This window comes from Micropterus dolomieu, linkage group LG19 (assembly GCF_021292245.1).
Source record: "Micropterus dolomieu isolate WLL.071019.BEF.003 ecotype Adirondacks linkage group LG19, ASM2129224v1, whole genome shotgun sequence".
In the NCBI taxonomy this organism is placed as follows: domain Eukaryota; kingdom Metazoa; phylum Chordata; class Actinopteri; order Centrarchiformes; family Centrarchidae; genus Micropterus; species Micropterus dolomieu.
Genome location: NC_060168.1, coordinates 10,889,036 through 10,908,649, shown reverse-complemented (window position 1 = coordinate 10,908,649; position 19,614 = coordinate 10,889,036). Strand labels below are relative to the sequence as shown.

Below are 19,614 nucleotides of genomic sequence, written 5' to 3'. Positions count from 1 at the left end.
CCCTTTATTTAGTTCCACATCATATAATATGTTTGGCATACTCCTTGTTATTGGATGCATTTATGTTTGATAAACACATGTCTTTTAAGCTTACGCCATTATTAAAAGTAAGTGTGGCATCTGACATGTGAAAGTTTTCAATTAATTATTCTTTAAAAAATATGCTTATTTTAAATACATTATCATTCTTGTTCTTCTTTGAATACCAGCATCTAAAGATTTACTATGGGATTTCTTTCAAAAAGGCACAACCAGTCGTTAAACAAACCACCATTAGCCGTCTACATATTGCCATGGCGACAGCAATGGGGTCAATCGTAGCCATTGTTCAGCAATGAGCAGCCACCAGAGTTTTTTTTAGACCACTGTCTTTGTGCAGACAGAGAACACAGAAAAGAAACATTGACCTGCACGGACTAGTAGATAAATCACACAATGGAACAAAAGATTTAGCTTTTCAAAAAGCAGTTCTCAGCAGTAAACCCATGTTGCAACAGTACCTTTGTCAGTAGCATGCCACAGGAAAAAAAGAACAACACAAGAAATGCTGTAGTGTTCGGTTTAAACATCTTAATAACACTCCTGCAGAGGCAGACAGAAATACAACAGCACACCTGTCAGCCTCCTGCTTCCTCCTCTTCCTCTTGTCTCTAGCCAATCAGCTACACTCTTCCCATAAGGCCATGCCATATGTCCCAGGTGTTGTGGGTTTTGGAGCATGACTATGCAGGGTGTATTTTTTGCATGTGTGTGCCCCAAAGCATGCACACTATATGTGTGAATATATGTATTTTGCACACGGAAATTTGCAAGTACAAGGGCTTATTGCAACTTTTGTCTGCTCATGTTTTTGACTTGTCTGAGAGACGTACGCAGACTTATGTCAGCTTTAAAAGACAGATGCCATCATGTCACTCTGCAAAGCACAATATCGAGTGCTCACAGGAGAGATTTCACAGTGGTTTCTGTTGATGGGTAAAGGCTGTAGCTCCACACAGATCTTTTGTTATCCCTTCATTATCCACCACAAACTGTTGGGTATATGTGTGTACTTGTGTGTGCAGGGTCACCCCTGTGTGATTGAGTGGTGGGATGGAGCCAGTGGAATCTGTATCAGTAGTCCTCTGTTGCCTGGATACTACTCTGTAGTCACCCTTCCTACGGGGTTATTTTAAGCCTTTTAGAAAAATCATATTTACTTGTGAGGGATGTGTCTGGTATGGTGTTTGTGTGTGAGCTTCTTCCAAATATTCTTTCAAAGTTTCTTTTTCTCTTTTCTAGTCCAAGATACATTTGATATTGTGTGTTTTAATCCATTATCTGAAGTAGACAAGGACATGTATACCAAATGTATTGTCACTATCCTAGCATCTCAGGAGCTTTAATATTTCCCGCCCTTTTTTCTATGAAGATCTGTCTTGCGGTCTTATTGTACTGCATCCGCTAATAAAAGTGCCTCTCGTTTTTATTTTCAAAAGCCAAGAACGGAAAAACAAATTTGATAGCCCATTAAACCTATCATAAACAATATTCAGGAAACGGTTTCCCCAAAGTGTTATTTTCTCTACTCTCGATTGCCTGGTGCCCAGGTCTCCATGTATTGCCTCTGGCCAGATGGATGCTTATGACAGTCAGATTCCATTATGAAATTATTCTCTTCCATGATGCTTCTGGAGGACCATTTTTACCTCGGCCAGTCCCACGAGCCTACCTGTCAGGCTGGCTCTGATTTATAGGCATGCATCAGCCACATTTAAAAAGACAAGAGGGTATTCAATGCAAACATGGTGAGACCAAAAAAAAAAGGAAGAAAGCAGGGAAAGAATGGAGAAAAGATGGAACATATGAATAGATAAGAAATGTGATAGTCCAGCCACACTAATAACACTGGAGGAAAGTTACATGTGTAAATACACTACAGTACAGAACATTCACAACAGTAAGTGTTAATGAGATTCAAACACTAATTTTAGCCTGTGTACGACTGCTGCCCAGGTGTGTGCTCAAGTGCTGGAACATAATGTACATATGCAGAATATTAACAAATAAACACACAAAAACATTAGTAAAAGAAGTAAGATACCAAAACAAAAGAATGAAAAGATTTTTTAAATGTGAACTGCTTTAGTGGGACAGAGCCTCCCTTTCAAACTGCTGTGTCAGATTATGGTGCATGGCGCTGTCCATGGTGCTGAAACCTTTGCTGACACCAAGGCCCGCCTCCATTCAAAGAGAGCTGTCCATTCTCCTGCAGACCCACTGACCTTATTCACCGCCATGATTAACTGCCTCCTGTGTTCCCGTACCTATCATCAGTTTCACAGCCATTACATCTGTCAGCACCAAGGACTAAAATTATTCATTCGTGATCAACAGTGAATGAAAAGAGACACCATGAAATGTGCCATACGTCCCCATGTACCTTTCCAGATACTTTGTCAACCTAACCATTTCTTTTGGGTATCTGATTTATTTACATGTGCTGTACCCTACGTGGTCATATGTGGAGGTGAAGCAACAACAACGATCCATCTTTTCATTTTTTTTAATGACCTGGTGTCAAATAGACAGCATGAATTGCCTGGAGAACAGCTGGTGTGCATTCTAATAGGGCCAGGCAATCATCTTTCAGAGGCTATGACTGCATTTCTTATTCTCCACTTGACAGGGTCTTTGTTGTTGTTGTTGTTGTTTTTGTTGTTGTGGATAAGCCATTTGTACATTTGCTCAGTATGCATAAAATGCCTGTATCAACATGAACAAACAAGCATGGAGGATATGCAAAACGCCTCATGTATAGGTCCACAGTGGCTTTAAAAGTGCTTGCCAGCTTAGTGGAGGAAAAACAAATACAGCTACATCATGTATTAGTTTACATTTCTAAATTTTGTAATTGCTATAATTTATTTGGGTAATGGCTGCCAGACTATTGTGGGTGAAATACTTTATTTACTCTGTGGAACAACTGTGGCTGCCAGCTCAGGGGAATCTGATTGGTCTAATGCCAGCAGCAACGGAGTACAACAGTGAGTCAGATTGTAAATCAGAGCTGCAGATCAATGTGTTCTCTAATCACCTTTTATTTCCTGTCTTAGCATGAGCACCTTAGTTCATTGGTTGCTCTACCCCTTTCTCTATGATGCTAAAGTGTCTCAGCAGCATTTCGATGACAGTGTAATTGAGTAACGCCACCTATAATTGGTGCTTGGAGGACGTAAAACTGGCTGTGAGTGTGTTGCCTGTGATGATGCACGGGCTGATTATTTGTTAGCATGAAAGTAGTGATTATTTAGCCCGACGCTGTACAAGCTGGAAAAGCACACCTGTACCTGTCAGTTTGTTTAATGAACTGTCCCACTAGTTGTACTTTATCACCGAAGCTACAGGGGAGATTCTGATGGATTAACTTATCAAGAGCAGTTTGGTTTTCTGTACGGCTTCTTTTTTTGCTCCCAAGCTGCTTTAATTTATCTTTCAGCGCATAATATAACTACAAACAGTATAAGATTACCTTGCACATAATGTATGTCTCATCCTGCCTAATAAAATATAGACACTTAAAGATCACTCAAAAACTAGTCGTTCATCACTTCCTTCATTGTAGACTTCCTTTGTAGACTGTGGCTCAGGAGGTAGAGCGGGTTGCCCACTAACCAGAAGGGCGGCGGCTCAATACCCGGCTCCTCCAGGCTGCATGTCAAAGTGTCCTTGGGCAAGACGCTGAACCCTGAATTGCCCCGGGTGGCTGTCCCACCAGTGTATGAATGTGTGTGAATATTAGTTTCTGTTTGAGCCCTTAGGCTCAGTAAATGAATGTGAGTGAATGCAGATGTAGTGTAAAAGTGCTTTGAGTGGTTGAAAAGACTAGAAAGGCGCTATACAGAGCATTTACATTTAACTTTTGCTGTAAATGCCCGCAACAGTTAGCTAGAGTTTTACCTTTCTCCGCTCTTCTGTCTAGGTCTGTCGGTGCTGCAGAAGGTTCTGGACACAGCAGCGGAGAGGAACTGGCTGGTGACCTCGGTGAATGTGGAGACCATGACGGAAGCCTCCTTCTTGAAAGTGTTCCAGGATTTGGACAAGAGGAAGGAGGGACAGATTATCATTGATTGTGAGACTGAGAGGCTCACTGGCATCCTTAAAAAGGTAAAGAGCTTTTCCCTCTCTTTTGGCAGTGATAGGGGTTTATGTAATTATGTTGCAATATATAATGCAATTTCAGCTCACAAACTGCAACCTTGTAACAAAATAAAACCGTACTGTATGTTATGCATTAGCTTCACATAATACAAGTAGGAATTTTACATGATCAGTGATTTTTTCCTTGGACCCATATCAAGCTTATAATAAACTGAGTAATTAGCCTGCATGCTATGTTAAAGGACTTAAAAATACATAATACATTAAAATAACACACACTTCAGAACAAGACTGTGCATGTTTTTATCAGATGAACAAAGAGAGAGACAGAAAGAGAAAGGAGGTAATATAAATGGAAAGTGGGGATTGGTTGGTGGTCTGCTGTGGTGTTTAGTCTCCCGGAGCATCAAGGACAAGAGAGATAAATAACGCAGCACTGGCATTTAGAGTTGGCAGTTCTTCTGTGATAGGATCATCACTTACTCACCTCTATACTGTTGAAAGGAAAAACATCTTGGCACAGCTTAACAACCGTAACTAGGCTCGGCAAGCTTTGGATTTCACTGGTTGTTGACGCGGGTTACATGGGGCTGTAGAAAGAGTTATACTCAGCATTTAAATAGTTTAGATGATGGTTTCTTTTTTCTAGTCTTTCTAAAACAAACACAAGAGCAAAACGTGTAAGAAATTAATTAAACAGTGTTTGTCTGCTCAAACGTAAAGTACAAAGTACAAGGTAGATTTATTTGTCACATTACAACAGATTGTGAAGTTAAATTGAGTTTGTAACTCCCTTCTGCTATGTAGCAGATAATAAACCATAATATAAAAACTATTTTAGAAATGTTAAACAGAAATAAACTATATTCAATGGAGCTGTGCTTAGGATGAATTTGAGAAACTCCTATATCTCTTCCCAGAAGGCAGCGGGGTGAACAGGCTGTGGCTGGGTGGGTACTGTCCTTAAGTATCCTTTGGTCTCTGCGCAGGCACCTCACCTCACCGATATCACTGATGCTCAAGGAGATGGATACCAATGATCTTCTGAGCAGTTTTAATTACCCGCTGCAGAGCCCTCCGGCCCTGGGCCGTGCACACCTCATGCCAGTTAGTGATGTTTCCAGTCAGGATGCTTTCTGTTGCTCCTCTGTAAAAGCTGACAAGATCTTGGCATGGGAATTGGCCTTCTTAAGCTTCCTCAAGAAATACAGTCGCTTTTCAGGAGGAGATGTGAGATGACCATGTCAGGTTCTCTATGATGTTTATTCCCAGGAACCTGAAACTGTTCACCTGCTCCACCTCAGCTCCACTGATGTAGACAGGAGTGTGTGTTTTTATCTCCTCCTTCCTAAAATTAACAATCAGCTCCTTAGTTTTACTGACGTTGAGCTCTAGGTTGTTCTCTGTGCACCACTCTGCAAGATTATCAATTTCCCGATATGAAGTCTCATCGTTGTTTGAAATCCGGCCGATAATGGTGGGGTTGTCCACAAACTTCACAACAGAGTTCTCTCCATGTCGGGGGATGCAGTCGTGGGTGTACAGAGTGAAGTGTGAGCACTAGAGTGGAGGAGGTGTGTCTGCCAATCTGAACTGTCTGGGGTCTGTTTGTGAGAAAGTCCAATTTCCAGTTACAGAGTGTTGTATTTAAACCCAGAGTTAAGTTTGCTGATCAGTTTCATGGAGCAGATTGTGTTGAATGCTGAGCTGAAATCCACAAACAGCATTCTGATGTAGGTGTTGTTTTTCTCAAGGTGAATGAGTGGAGGGCAGTGGAGATGGCATCCTGTGTGGATCTATTGGTTCTGAAAGCCAACTGGTGAGGGTCCAGGCTGGCTGGAACGTTGTTCTTTATGTGCTGAAGAACCAGTTTCTCAAAGTACTTCATCAGAATGGGGGTGAGAGCCTCAGGGCAGTAGTCGTTCAGACTAGATACTGCAGACTTTTTAGGTACAGGAACAATGGTGGCTGTCTTGAAGCAGGTGCAAACCCTCTCCTGAGACAGTGAGATGTTGATAATGTCAGTAATAACATCAGCTAGCTGATTGGCACAGGTTTTTTATACACGGTCAGAAATGTTATCAGGCCCAGCAGCTTTACTCATATTCACTCTCTTCGCCTGACTGGGTCCTCTGGAGGTGGAGTAGACTTTCCAGCTGACTCTTTATTGAGGAGATCAAAGAGAGCATAAAAGGTGTTTAGCTCATCTTGTAATGTGGCCTCACACAAGATGGGGGCACTCCTGTTTGTGATGGCTTGCCACATATCTTTGGTGTTGAGGTCTCTCTCCAATCTCTACTGATGCCTCCGATTCGCCTCCTTGATGCCAGCTTTCAGTCTCAGGTGCTGTATCACCCGACTGAAAAGCAGCTTTTTTGGCACTGTAAAGAACCCTCACCACTCCATTCATCCAGGCCTTCTGATTGGGGAATGTTATTAACTTAGTAATCACAATGTACACGGTACAAGGCTGCATAACAAAACGAAATTTGTAGTTCACCGCATCATCAACACATTTGCTCACATGATGTCACTGATGATGTATATTCCTCAAGGTTGATTTGGCTCTCCTGAGTGGCAGCCCAGTTCATGACTAGCACATCCACTGTGTGGAAGCCGGTCCTGAATGCTAATAGAGCTTAGAGTAACATTACCAATTCTGTGCTGCTAGAAATTCCAGCAAGACTCATTACCCAAGGTACAGTAGCTAGCATACAGTGCTCTATTGTGCATTAGTCCTCAACCTAAAAACCTTTTCTCTTGTAATATTGAAACATACTGTTTAAAAATACAAAAAAGTACGTAAACTATGAAGCCAAATAGGATTATGTTAGAAAAAATAATACATTTTTCCTTATAATTTTTAAAGTCCTTATTTGAATAGCGCCAATTCATAACAGATGTTATCACGTTACACCTTTCTTACAGAGCAGTTTTGAAATTTGTAATATTGTATATTACCTACAGAGACCCAAATCTATAATCAGGGTGGGCAACCAACTGCCTCAACCAGTTTGGTCAAATCAAGTACCCATTGTTTCATGTCTGTGAACATTCTCAGTCATCCAGAGACATTGTCAACAAATCTGTGTCACATTTGCTTTTCCTGCCATGAAAAAGGTCTTGTAACTAGAAAGCTTGACAAGCATAGTGTTCATACATACACACACATGGAACTAGTTTATCCATACTGTCGTACATGTCGATGTCACCTGTATGATTCATGAGTTTTCTGTCAGATTCGTATCTTTTCTTCTCTGTTCCAGTAAATTGTTGTTATAAGAAAAATAGCACACACACACTAATGATGTTCATAACACACACACACACACACACACACACACACACACACACACACACACACAGTCCCCATCTGTATGTGTAGCCTATGGTATGCTCAGTGTGAATGTTATTGATGGCCCGGTGTCTTCAGTTAAGGTTATTGCATCAGTTCTCACCAGTTTACAGGAGCTGAGTCTGAGACATTCTCCATTCAGACGGCCACCATCAATCACCCACATCTGCTTCCCGCCTCCACACTACGCTTCCTGTGCACCCAAACAAAAACACACACACACACACACACACACACAAACAACACCTCTGCCTCTTTTGCCCTTTAAACTCATCTGTGTTCATCTCATATATCTCATACAGTACACAGATTCTCTTATGATAATGTCACTGAGAGCTTCCTGAGGGTCACTTCTCTTATAAGGTGAATGTTGATGTAGTCTCCTTGGAGAACATTTATCGTAACAAAGTAGCTACCTCAAAACCGTTTCAGAGTGTGTTTTCCAACAGAGAGACAAAAAGTGACCTGTTCTCTTGGGGCTGAACTCTGAATGACTCTTCAAATCTGCATTTATAATTAAAAAGCTACTCACATCCAAAGCATTTCCATTTGACGGTCCTCTGTGGCGGTACTATGTGTTTTCCCCCGGCGTCGGGTGTATTGGTGTCAGCGCTTGTGTGTATCTCTCCTCCTTCCCTCTAGTTTTTCCTATCCCAGGGCTCAGCCGCAGGGCCCGCCTTTTGCTGGGGTCACCATTAATAACAAATGCCACCTTCTGTCATGACCTACAGCATCATTAGACGCACACACACATAACACACAAACAAATGAGGATGCTTCCCGGAGTAGACACAAAGGAAAAATGCTCACAGAGTGGAAGAGGAGTGAAAATGTGTGAGGTCATGCATAGTGCCTGAATAGACACGGAGCCTCTTATACGCTGTGCAAAGGCTATTAATTGGATGGTGTGGCACTCTGAATAAGCGCTGCCCACTGGGTCTTATTTTATATGACTGTCCAGTATGCTGTGATGACACATAAGCCCACACACATTTGTTATACAGTACACCAGGGTCTTCATTTAGGTGAACTAAACAGTTGCCTTGAGTGCTACCAGCAAGACGGGAGATTTGGTTTTTCTAATCTTACACCACATCTACATTCAAATGTCAGTCAAGTGCCCATTTCATTTATAAATAAACCTGTACTGGCACTACACTTCACCTCTCACTGTGATGTTCAGACTGCCCCGACCCCTCGGCACTCGACTGACCTGCGACGCCGGCAGTTAGAGAGTGACAGCATGCAGCGCAGGCAGAAGAGAGACGGAGTGTAGGCGTGGGAGGTGGGCTGGTACACAGTTCAGTGCAGACAGACTTCATTATTTGATGATATTGTTTAGACCGCAATGGAGTTTCAGGGAACTAGAATATTATAAGTTAGTTAAATATTAGTTCAAAGATCAAACCAAAGCTCTCAGGGGAAGAATGTTGAAAACAGAGGAGTAGGCGGAGGGAAGCAAATATAGTACAGTATACAGTATTATATTTACAAATTGACTGATAGCAACTTTTACAACATGTAAAAGCCTAGACAGTATGAAAATGCTACATGCAGTTTACATGTGTTTCCACTACTTTTATGTAATAATTTTCCTATTTTCATTTTTTTTTTCTCGTCAGTTTGGGTTGTTTAGGGCCTACTTTGACTTTATTTGTGGTGACACATCATAATTATAATATTTGTAAATTTGTTAGTTGCTTTTCTTTAACATATGAATAGTATTATTGGTGGAATATATATATATATTTATATTCAGTTCAGTGTTTACTCCCTTTTATCTGATTTCTTGTTAACCTACTTTCTAGCTGTCCTGCACAAGGTCAAGTACTGTACATTGTTGAGACACTGTCAAAATCACTCTCTGTTATACACACACGCACACACACACACACACACACACTAACCAACCTGTCTTTGTATCACAAGCATTTTATTCTCAATCTCTCCTCTGTCCCTGTCTTCCAGATTGTTGAACAAGGCAAGAATGCAAAGAGCTACCACTACATCCTGGCTAACCTGGTAAGGGATTGTCATTTTAACACTCCATTTTTATCTATTCTGATTTCTTTGCAAATGTTCGTCATACGTGTCTACATACTTTCATATCTCGATTGAGTTCGCATTGCTATTAAATGTGCAAGATTCCAGACTTTCAGTACTTAATTGCCAATTTAATAGACTTACATGTGCCGAATCATTTAGCCTCAAACTATCTGATTTTATGTCTTTTATGTGCTCTCATCCCATTTCCTCTTCATCTATATATTTGCTTTACTGTCAGTCTGCTGCTGTGCTGCAGTTGCAGCACAGCAGCAGACTGACAGTAAAGCACTAGATAGAAACCTTGACAGTCACAGACAGAAATCTGTGCAGACTCACAGTGACAGAAAAAGGTCAGGTAGCCAATGTGTGCACACTTATATCCATTAACTGTCTTTGTCTGCTGCCATTTTCTAAGCGCAAATGGTATGTAGACCCCAAGAGCACTGTTCAGACTCACTAAATGCAACCAAATGAAGAGAAAATTGACATCACTAGAAGCTGTAGTAATAACAGCATTAATATGCAGCTGCTGGCTTAAACAATTTCTCACTGCTGGGGTTTAAGATTGGCTCAATCTTCCTTGTCTGGCCAGATTTAATTTTAACGGATAAGGCTCGTACGGTAATAACAGCTGATACGCAAAGTGGCTACAGTCATTTATAATGGGCCCATTAAAAGCTTTGAGCAAAAAACTGACTTGTTCTGTGTCCTTGCACCTTTTTCCAAATTTTCCTAATTTGCTTACTTGTGTGTACATCAGCAGCTGTGCGTGCATGTGTGTATGTGTGTGAATCTGAAAAACAGAGCATAGTGTGACAGTGCAATAGAAAAAAGAAAGAAGAATTTGAGTTAATAGTTCAATGTGTTTGAAATATGTGTCGGAAATACCCTCTACCCCACCCTCCTCCATGTCCAGTGTTAGCAAAGGCTAGTTTCTATAGTAACCTCTTCAGCTCACTGCACTGCATTAGCTCATACATGAAGCAGAAAAAGACACAACTCTGTTTGTTCAACTGAGAAATGTAGACACCTGGCAGCACACACAGGTACATTAAAAAGACAGCGGTTCTTTGCATGCATTTGTTTCCTGAATTTGGGGCTAGCCTTCATTTTGTACCTGCCACCATGTCGACCGTCCCCAAAACCAGAAGGGTGTGAAACAATCTGAACATTATGCTAGTTAACAGTCAGCCACTTCTGTTTGTCTTTACTCTTATGGATATGAAGATCAGAGAAAGTAAACAAGTTTGGGATAGACACATGGCCAAGAGAGAGCCGACGCTTCAAATGACATGAAACAAAAAACATCAGAGCAGAGAAGAAAAGATAAAGGATAGAAAGGTGTGTGTTGTCAGACAGATGCCTGGCGAGCAGGAGACAATCCAGAGAGACGCCGTTTCTTCTCATCAGTCAAAAGTTTGCTCTTAAATCACAGGCAGATCTTTTCTCCCTCTCTCCTGCTCTGTCTCTACTCCCACCCATTCCCACTTGTCTGCCTCTTCTTCTCCCCACGCTGACAGGCAGCCTGCTGAGAGACAGAATCTGCCTCTCCCACTCTCTGCCTTTCTCCATATAATAGTCATGGGGAAAAAGTACAAGCAGGAGATATCATTACAGTAAATCGCTTCTTTCTCCATTCTACTCTGCCTGAGGCTTCCTCTGTATTGTTCACAGTAGCCTATAAGGTTTTGATCCTGCCACTGTTAACAGTAGCCTATAAGGACTCAGTCTATCAGAGATTGGCTCTCGACTGCTCCCACCATAAAAAGAGTTTTTTTACTCTTGCCCCTCAGGAAAGACAGGGATGAAGTCTTCTCAATGGGATAACCTCTCTAAGTGAAAAAGAAGAATATGTCATTTTCATTATGCTTTTAACCCATGGACTTTTGGCAAAGTTAAAACAGTAACTACAATATAGTGCATTCTGCAGAATTACACTCTAATGCCAGGTGCTGTCTTTTTGCCTTATGACCGCTGAGGCGGAGTAATGCCTACTTGTAATTCTCTGTCACCGGTTGTATATTTCAACCAATAGGGCCAAGTCAACCAAAAAGATGTTTTTACCCTTGTTTAACAGCTGATACGCAAAGTGATACGCCATGATTTTCAATCCCCTGATTCCTTCCCTCCAGTGGTCCACAACCTCCCTAAGGCTGCAAAGATGGGAAGAAAACAAAACAAGTTTCTGTTACACAAAACCTTTTTCATTTGTTTCTGCTATTTTCTCAATATTTTCTGGTTAAATACTGGATATTTTGCCCTCCTCGGGCCTCTGAAAATCTTTAAAATGAAAGAATCTATGAAGGAAATATCACTGTATGGACGTCTGAACTGCTCACAGCTGAAGTCCAGTCTGAGGCATAACTTCTGATGAGGGGTTGCAAGTAGGCATTGGTTCATTTTAGGGGGTCACAAGCCAAAAAGGTATGTCACTTCTCTGCCTGTCCACTTCCTGTCTCAGGGTTTCCTGGACATTGATCTGACAGACCTGAGGAAAGGTGGGGCGAACATCACCGGCTTCCAGCTCGTCAACAACTCTGAGCCCAGCGTCAGCCGTGTCGTCCAGCAGTGGATGGAGTTTGACAACAAAGACTCTAAAGTGCCCAAGAGTGGACTCAAAGTACTACCCCTTTTGCTCTCTGATCTGTCAAACTTTTCTTCTACTTTCATTTCCCTTCTTCTGTCTTTGAATACTTACTTAATTTGAGAGGTCGTAAAGCAGCACAGGATATGCTCGGAGTTCCTCTGTCCTGTTTAAAGTTACGTAAACTAAATCCTGATTTTTCACGTGTGAGGTTATCGTTACCAAAAACCAAGAAGGTTGTTATTTCCCCTGTCGGTTAGTTTGTTTGTGACTGTCAGCATCATATTGCAAAAAGTTATGAAAGGATTTCTATTAAATTTGGCGGACAGATAACCCTTGATCCCATCTGAGTTTGGCAATTCAGATCTGGGATTTCTGCTATTAAAGGATTATTGATTTGATTACAACTTGATAAAAACTGTCCAACTATTGATAACAACTGTCCAACCAGCTGAGATAGAGGATTGATTCCAAATCCAAATATGTGTGGTTTTACTGGTTACTCGAAATGTAAGTAATAGAAATGATGATCTTGTGAAAAAGCAAGCAAGGATTCTTCAAAGGTATTTCAGGGTTTGAAGTGTAGTTGATGTTTGAAGCCATAGCTGCCTTGCATCTCCTCAGACAAGACCTAAATCAATGTTTTTTTCTGTGTTTGCTCCTGTTTGAATTGTCTGCTCTCTCTTCACAGTACACAGGCGCTCTAACATATGACGGGGTGAAAGTCATGTCCACGGCCTTCCAGAATTTAAGGAGACAGAGGATAGACATATCTCGCAGGGGCAACGCTGGAGAATGTCTTGCCAACCCACCGGCTCCCTGGGGACAGGGCATAGACATCCAGAGAGCCTTGCAGCAGGTCTGCGCACATACATCGGAACATGCTAATGCGTGCACGCACGTACATAATACACCCGCACAAATTCTTGAATGGCATATTGGCTAACAGCTCTTGAGTTGGGGCTGGCTGAACAAATTAGGTCTCATTCTGTCATGTAAAGTTCACATTAAGTTGCAGGAGAGCTCTCCAGTATCAAATGTGACATCATGGATAGTAAACAAAACCTGCAGGCAATAACACCCAGCCGTGATCATCATGGGATATGACATCAGCAATTGAGTTTAGAAATTTAATATTTGGCTGTGGAAATAGAAATGCTGGACTGGCTGTGAGACTTCTTGATCTCATGGAGACACAGACACCCCTGCATGTCTCAAGGAACAAGGACAGTTGTTTTATTACATTTCAAACTAGATTTTAAAAAAGGCTCTGCAGAATTGCCAATTAAAAACACAAATAGAAGTCTAACGTGTCATTTATTTACTCTGGAACACCATTTACCTAAAGTATGGAGGCAAAATAAATGCATTATGTTTGTGAGGGCATACATGTAATTGCATGCGAGTGTGAGTGTGTACGTGCAGCCCGAGGCTCTGTCTGCAGAGTGGCTGTGCAGAGGCCCGCGCAGTCAATCCAGCCATCTGCCTGCGGATAGACTGGAGATTGAAGCCGTGTTCGCTCAATTAACTCCATCACACAGCCAAGACAAACACACTGCGCTGTACACATACACGCACACCGTCTGTCATTCACCTCTGTAGGGACCAAGGCACTGTGGACATTCACAAAAGAATGCTATACAAACACATGCAAGCTATGCTTAACATGCATCGCCTGTAAGCACGACATGCAAATGTGTGCTGCCAGTGCGGACATTAAGAATGGATTGACTACATTAATAACATGCTTTCACAGCAACCATTATTGACCCATGTATGATGTGCCATGTCGGAGCCTGTGAGTTACTTTTCCTAATATCTGTGCTTCCATTACAGGTTCGTATTGATGGATTGACTGGTCACATCCAGTTCAACGAGAAAGGCCGCAGAACCAACTACACTGTTAGCATCATGGAACTGGCTCCCTCTGGACCTAAGAAGGTAAGCCTGTAGCCTGAGGCACCAATATAAGATATTTATTCTTGCTCAAGGACCCTGTTTAAAAACTGTTCTGTAAGAATGCTCTGATGTTCTTCAATGACACATTTATTAAGCGACTTATTCCTACAAGAAGAGTAACAATTAAATACAGATCACATGAATAAGTACAATTTTAATTTCTAAGAAAGATAATTGTATTTGTGTGAAATCCCGAAAAATCTCCAGCAATCAACATGTGAAATTAACAACAATGCAATATGTTTTATAATATACAGTGTCAGTATATAAATATGGATGAAATAATGGGAAATGATGAATAAATGTCTGAAATTGAAACTTGTCTTAGGTTGGCTACTGGAATGAAGATGAAAAGTACGTGACTACCGCCAGCTTCATGAGAGGTAGCAACGAGACTTACGGCCTGCAGAACAGAACTTACATAGTCACCACTATCTTGGTAAGTCAGTATAAAATAGAGCTTGAGGGATTTGGAGGAGGAGGGGCTGGTGGGATGGGGGGGACCAAGACAGAGAAAGGCAGGGTAACATTTTTCATTTTCTTTTATGATAGAGTTCCTTAAAGTTCAGGCCCCGTAAAGAATTCAGCAGACATCTGTGATTGTATCTCCCTCCCGTCCTTCCCTTCCCAACTCTATTCTACTAACTTCTGTCTGTCTGACTGGAGCCTGCCCCGAATCAGAATCGGGATCACTTTATTTGGCAACTGCAAGTATGGAAGTTTGTCTTGGGGACACACTTTGTCTTACTGACTCGCAGAGTTCCACTGTACATATTTACGATACATTTAAAAGACAGCACAAGGACAGCACAACCTCATGCTTAATGTTGAGAAACACAAAGTAAAGAAAATCATTGGGGAAGTCGGGAAGTGTCCTGAAGTGCATTCGTCATTATAGTAGTAATTATACAGTACTAAATAAAACTGGAGAAACCCCACTTCTGAAACTGTGAAGTGTCAACGTGTCCTTCATTTCTCTGTCCTCCAATGTTCTTTATTTGGCTCAGATGTCACCATCAGGCTGTTCAACACGACATGGCCAGATTGTGTTAAGTGTCCTGGCCTACATAACAGAGATGGAGCTTCAGCCAGTAAAGGAGGTTGTGACTGAGAATAGGCCAGCAACGATATAATCTGGCAAGCTCTCATGGCAGCTAGGTTATCATGACATTTTCTCCAAAGAAAGGCACATAGCTGGAAACTACTGGCTAATAAAGATGGCAGCATATCTTTGCAGGCACAAGGTGTTCTCAGTGTTTGTATATTGTTGAAATTTTAATATCAGAGAAATATTCCATGTCTGTAGATGCCTGGAGCCTAGCACTGATTCTTTTGGACTCCTGGATATATCTTTAGCGCATGTCTTTTATCTCTTGAAATCACTGCTGCCATGTATTTTTGTTGGACTTGGAGCAGATATATGTAACTATCCAATACATGGATGAAATGTGTAAAAAAAAATAATAAAAAGCTAGCATCAGCAGAAAACAGCTGAACATTATCAAGTGACATTACTAATGAGAATCATCAAGTAAAGCTGCATTCATGTCATATCATACAAGCACCCGAGTGGGAAAAACTCTTCACTACAGCCTCTTCATTGGGAAATTCTGATGGCAACTGTATTTCCTACTTGGGGGGAAAAGATTGTGAGTGGTTCAGTCTAAATAAACCCTAGCATTAACACACATACAATAATTTCTGCTAATTGGAAGGGCACTACATAGCGTACACAGCTTGTTTATACCTGATTTACCTTGATAACAAAGCACTAGAGATATGTAAGACAGTAAAACTATTTTATTTAGGCTACATTTATATGTATCAGCTTTGTGTACAGGGCTGGCAATGTGAGTAACCAGGTTTGAAGGATATATAAATACTCCCAAGCCATGCCAACATTTTCTCAGCCTTACTATCTACCAGCATGCATAAGTCCTGATGCAAAAAAAAAGTACTGTGCAAGTAGCCTACTGTACACGCGCGCGGTTAAGTTGTGGCTCGTTTTGAAGGTTTACAAACAATAGTCAACTGTAAAAGACCACACAGTGAAATGTTGAGACTGACTTTATGAAGTTTGGTTAGTTTAGTTAGTTTCATCATGTTGAGAATATTATGCGTCAGTCAGCCACACTTTTTGCTAATGGATGTAGTCGGTTGTAATTAGCGTGGCATTGAGCAACATAGGCAAATTAACTTAAAGTATTACTTTTGCCAAGCAAATGTAGCCGCAGTGGAAGCATCCATTCTGAGGAAACGTTGCAGCGCATGCAGAGGACAAGCTCATGTAATAGGCCAGCGGTTCTTCCCCTGGGGGGCATAGCGCAACTGCAAGGGGGGTCATGGATGTTGTTGAGCATACCTAAAGTTGCAATAATTTGATTCATGTAGTTGCATAAACAAAAAAAAGGCTGTGATGCAAGCAAGGCTATATTGTTAACCTGAATCTTTTGTTTTATTTCAATCGCTCCAGTTGTTAATGATTGATCAAAATTAAATTTAAAAAGCTAGTCTCGCCTCCTCTCAGACTAGCTTGGTTTGAGGGCGTGCCTGACCACCGCTAGCTGCTTGGCAAGCTTTATGATGCGTTTGCACTGTGATGTAACAAGTCAAGGAAGTGAAGGGCTGGACTACAAACGAGCTGTTTTCAAGTGGTTCAGAGCAGAGCTTTCTGTGGGAGATGGGAACTCCATTTCGGCTGGACTTTGGGCTTTTTCACTTTGCAAACCTGTTACATGCACAAAAAAGATATATAACTCAATAAAGGAGAGGGAAAAAGCCAAAAAGCATAATGCCACTTCTTTAAGATGGAATGTTTTACCTGTTGTTCAAAGCATTAGTTGACGTGAATCAAGCAACACACCTTAAATGTCAATAGGACAACTCTGACTATTCTGTTTGCTTTTATTGGCTCTCTTTAGTAATGATTGGATGCAAGCACTCAAAAATGTATATGAATTTCAATCAGATTATTCAAACAATGACTATTCTATTTCCTCACTTGGCAGCACTACATCTCTGGTTATGGATAAATGGTTGGAATAGTTAGCTAAAAGTACTGGATAAATGGTGAAACTAGAAAGCTACAAATTATTGAAATAGTGAGATGAAAGTAGAGGATAAATTATTGAAACAGTAGCTAAAGGTGAAGGATAACATCTTGGAATAGTTAGCTAAAATGGACAACATCCAGTTTAAAATAAATTTAAAGGAACACATTTGGAAAACTGCAGGTGAACTGTGAAGGTACATTATCCAAAAAGGTTGGGAACTGCTGTAAAGCATTTGGTACTAAACAAAACATGTAGTCTATTGGCATCTAATTAGAAAAATGTGAAAATCCTCATTTAAACCCGAAGGTTGCATTCTCCCTAGAGTACAGACCTAAAATAACTCTCTCTGACATAATCTCCTATCAGTGTCCCCTTTTCTAGGAAGATAAATTGCTTCTCTGTCTCAAAACCTAAGAGAAGAGATAAGGTGTGAACAGTTATTGGACTGTGGGGTAGCAGTGGAGTTTTTACACCGTATAACTTTTGTGCACACTGATTCGTTGCTGGAGAGAGTGTGTTGTTTTGCCAACGTGAAGGTATCACTTTGTGCTTTTCTACAATCCCTGCTGTCCCAGCCTGTGCACACAGACCAGGCCTGGGTTAACAGGAGATCTGGAGGAGTGGAGCAGAACATGTTTAATGGAGCACTCCAGCTCGGCGTGTTCACGATTGTGATTTTACACAAAAAAACAGGCTATGGCTATTTTATGGTTTAGTTTTAGCATGCTTGGAGTTGATTATTCATGGCCACGCTGTGCTTTCAGTAAGAAATTGCACCAGGGGCGTTGCTAGACATAAAGCTCTACTGGGGCACAGGCCCCCATAATTTTTTGAAAGTGTATGAAATGTGTTAGTATTTGCTTTACCAGCTTCCCTTGCTTAGCCCATTATTATTGGCACTGCCATGTTAGAAAGGGCTTTGACCGGATCATAAGCACACATACCTACGTCACCACCAGAGCCGGTCCTGACCTCCCTGGAACCTAAGAAAAATTCTGTTATGGTGCCCTCCTACCTGACTCATGAGCCATGTAAACGATTTGCCATTGCTGCACAGTCACACCTGACACAGCAGTACTCTCACTGCAATCCTCCCTCTTCTGGTTTGAATGGACCTCTGCTCACTCACTCAGTCCTCATAAAGTCTCTTAAGACTGGGGCCAATCTACTATTCCATTAGGGTCTAAGCTGCTTGTATCTGATGCTGGCTGTACATCTATGGTTGTGCTAGTAGGCTAGTGGCTGAGGCTACCTGTATTTCACTCGGGTCTGTGGGACCTGCTAAAGAGGTCTGTACTGGGTCTGTGCTCGTCCTGGCTGAGGCTGGAGTCTGTGCTCATACTGGCTGATGATCCAGCATCTACTGACAAGCATAGCCCCTGTAATTTATTGATAACAATACTTGCTAGATATTAATGTTATCAGCTCAATCAGGGCCACTCCTTTAATACATTTTCAATTGTGAAATTCTATATGACTTGACTGAATATGTGATGTTTATTATTTACTGAGAGATGTGCATCTACATGCCATGTCTGCCCAGCTAATCAACATTTTAATAATCGATAGTCAATATGAATCCACAGCTTTCCATCGTGCATTAGTACAGAGTTGCATATAAACTTGACTGAGAGACAGATAATTACTGTCTTGTTTTAAAATGATGAGTTGCTATGAGGAGTGCCGTCAAACCAGTGTCTTGTGTGGACTGGTCCCACTTATGTTGCTGCTGGAATGCGCAAATTAAATTTCTTGCACGTGCAACGCGGTTACATTTTCCGAGGTGAAGTTTATAAACACTGTCGCCGGTCGCCGGTTATCAAACGTAATTAAAAGTTGTATTTCAGAGCAAGATGCACTTCCCAGCTGGGTTAGCAGGACAGACAGACAGATTCACTGCAGCTAACACATTAACTTACTGTTCTGCTGACATCAGATTTGAAAGGAGAGAACTGCACTTCCCGAAAATTCTTGAGCCCAGAAGGATAGTCCCTTGTCATCCTAACATCATCGTTATAGACGCTCGCTTTCACCTTTGACTGTTTTTTTTTTTTTTTACGATGTCTCACAACAGTAGCAACGGGCCGTTTCATGTTAACCAGTAGTTTTATTTTGAAAGTGTAACCGGACGTTGCGTTTTTATTATTGCTAACTTGACCGTATGTTGCAGATGTTTAATGCTAACTTGCCAAGGTGTCTTGACCTTGTTACTGGGGCACAGAGCATGAATACTAGGGCACGTGCCCCAGTAAAAAGTGTCTGGTAATGCCTATGAAGAACAAATTATGTACAAACAAATTCCCATGAGGTCTGTTTAAATTGGTCTCAGAGGAAAATAATTGGTTGATGTTTGCAATTAGTAAAACAAATCAAACATGTTAATTTCCAAGCATTTTGTTTTATTTTGTATACTTTAATGTGTGTTTACATTTGTACACATAATGTGTGTTCTTTGCAATATGTTCTTGCATGTGTAT

The 19,614-nt window shown here is 41.2% G+C and overlaps 1 protein-coding gene across 1 annotated transcript in view; it reads left to right on the top strand.

The window, feature by feature from the left end:
* Positions 1–19,614, top strand: part of gria1a (glutamate receptor, ionotropic, AMPA 1a) — a 91,235-nt gene that overhangs the window by 31,042 nt on the left and 40,579 nt on the right. The window contains exons 5-10 of the mRNA XM_046031488.1: positions 3,962–4,146; positions 9,464–9,517; positions 12,003–12,161; positions 12,817–12,984; positions 13,962–14,066; positions 14,413–14,523. Of these exons, the coding sequence (XP_045887444.1) occupies positions 3,962–4,146; positions 9,464–9,517; positions 12,003–12,161; positions 12,817–12,984; positions 13,962–14,066; positions 14,413–14,523 (782 nt within the window). The remainder of the gene's footprint in view (positions 1–3,961; positions 4,147–9,463; positions 9,518–12,002; positions 12,162–12,816; positions 12,985–13,961; positions 14,067–14,412; positions 14,524–19,614) is intronic.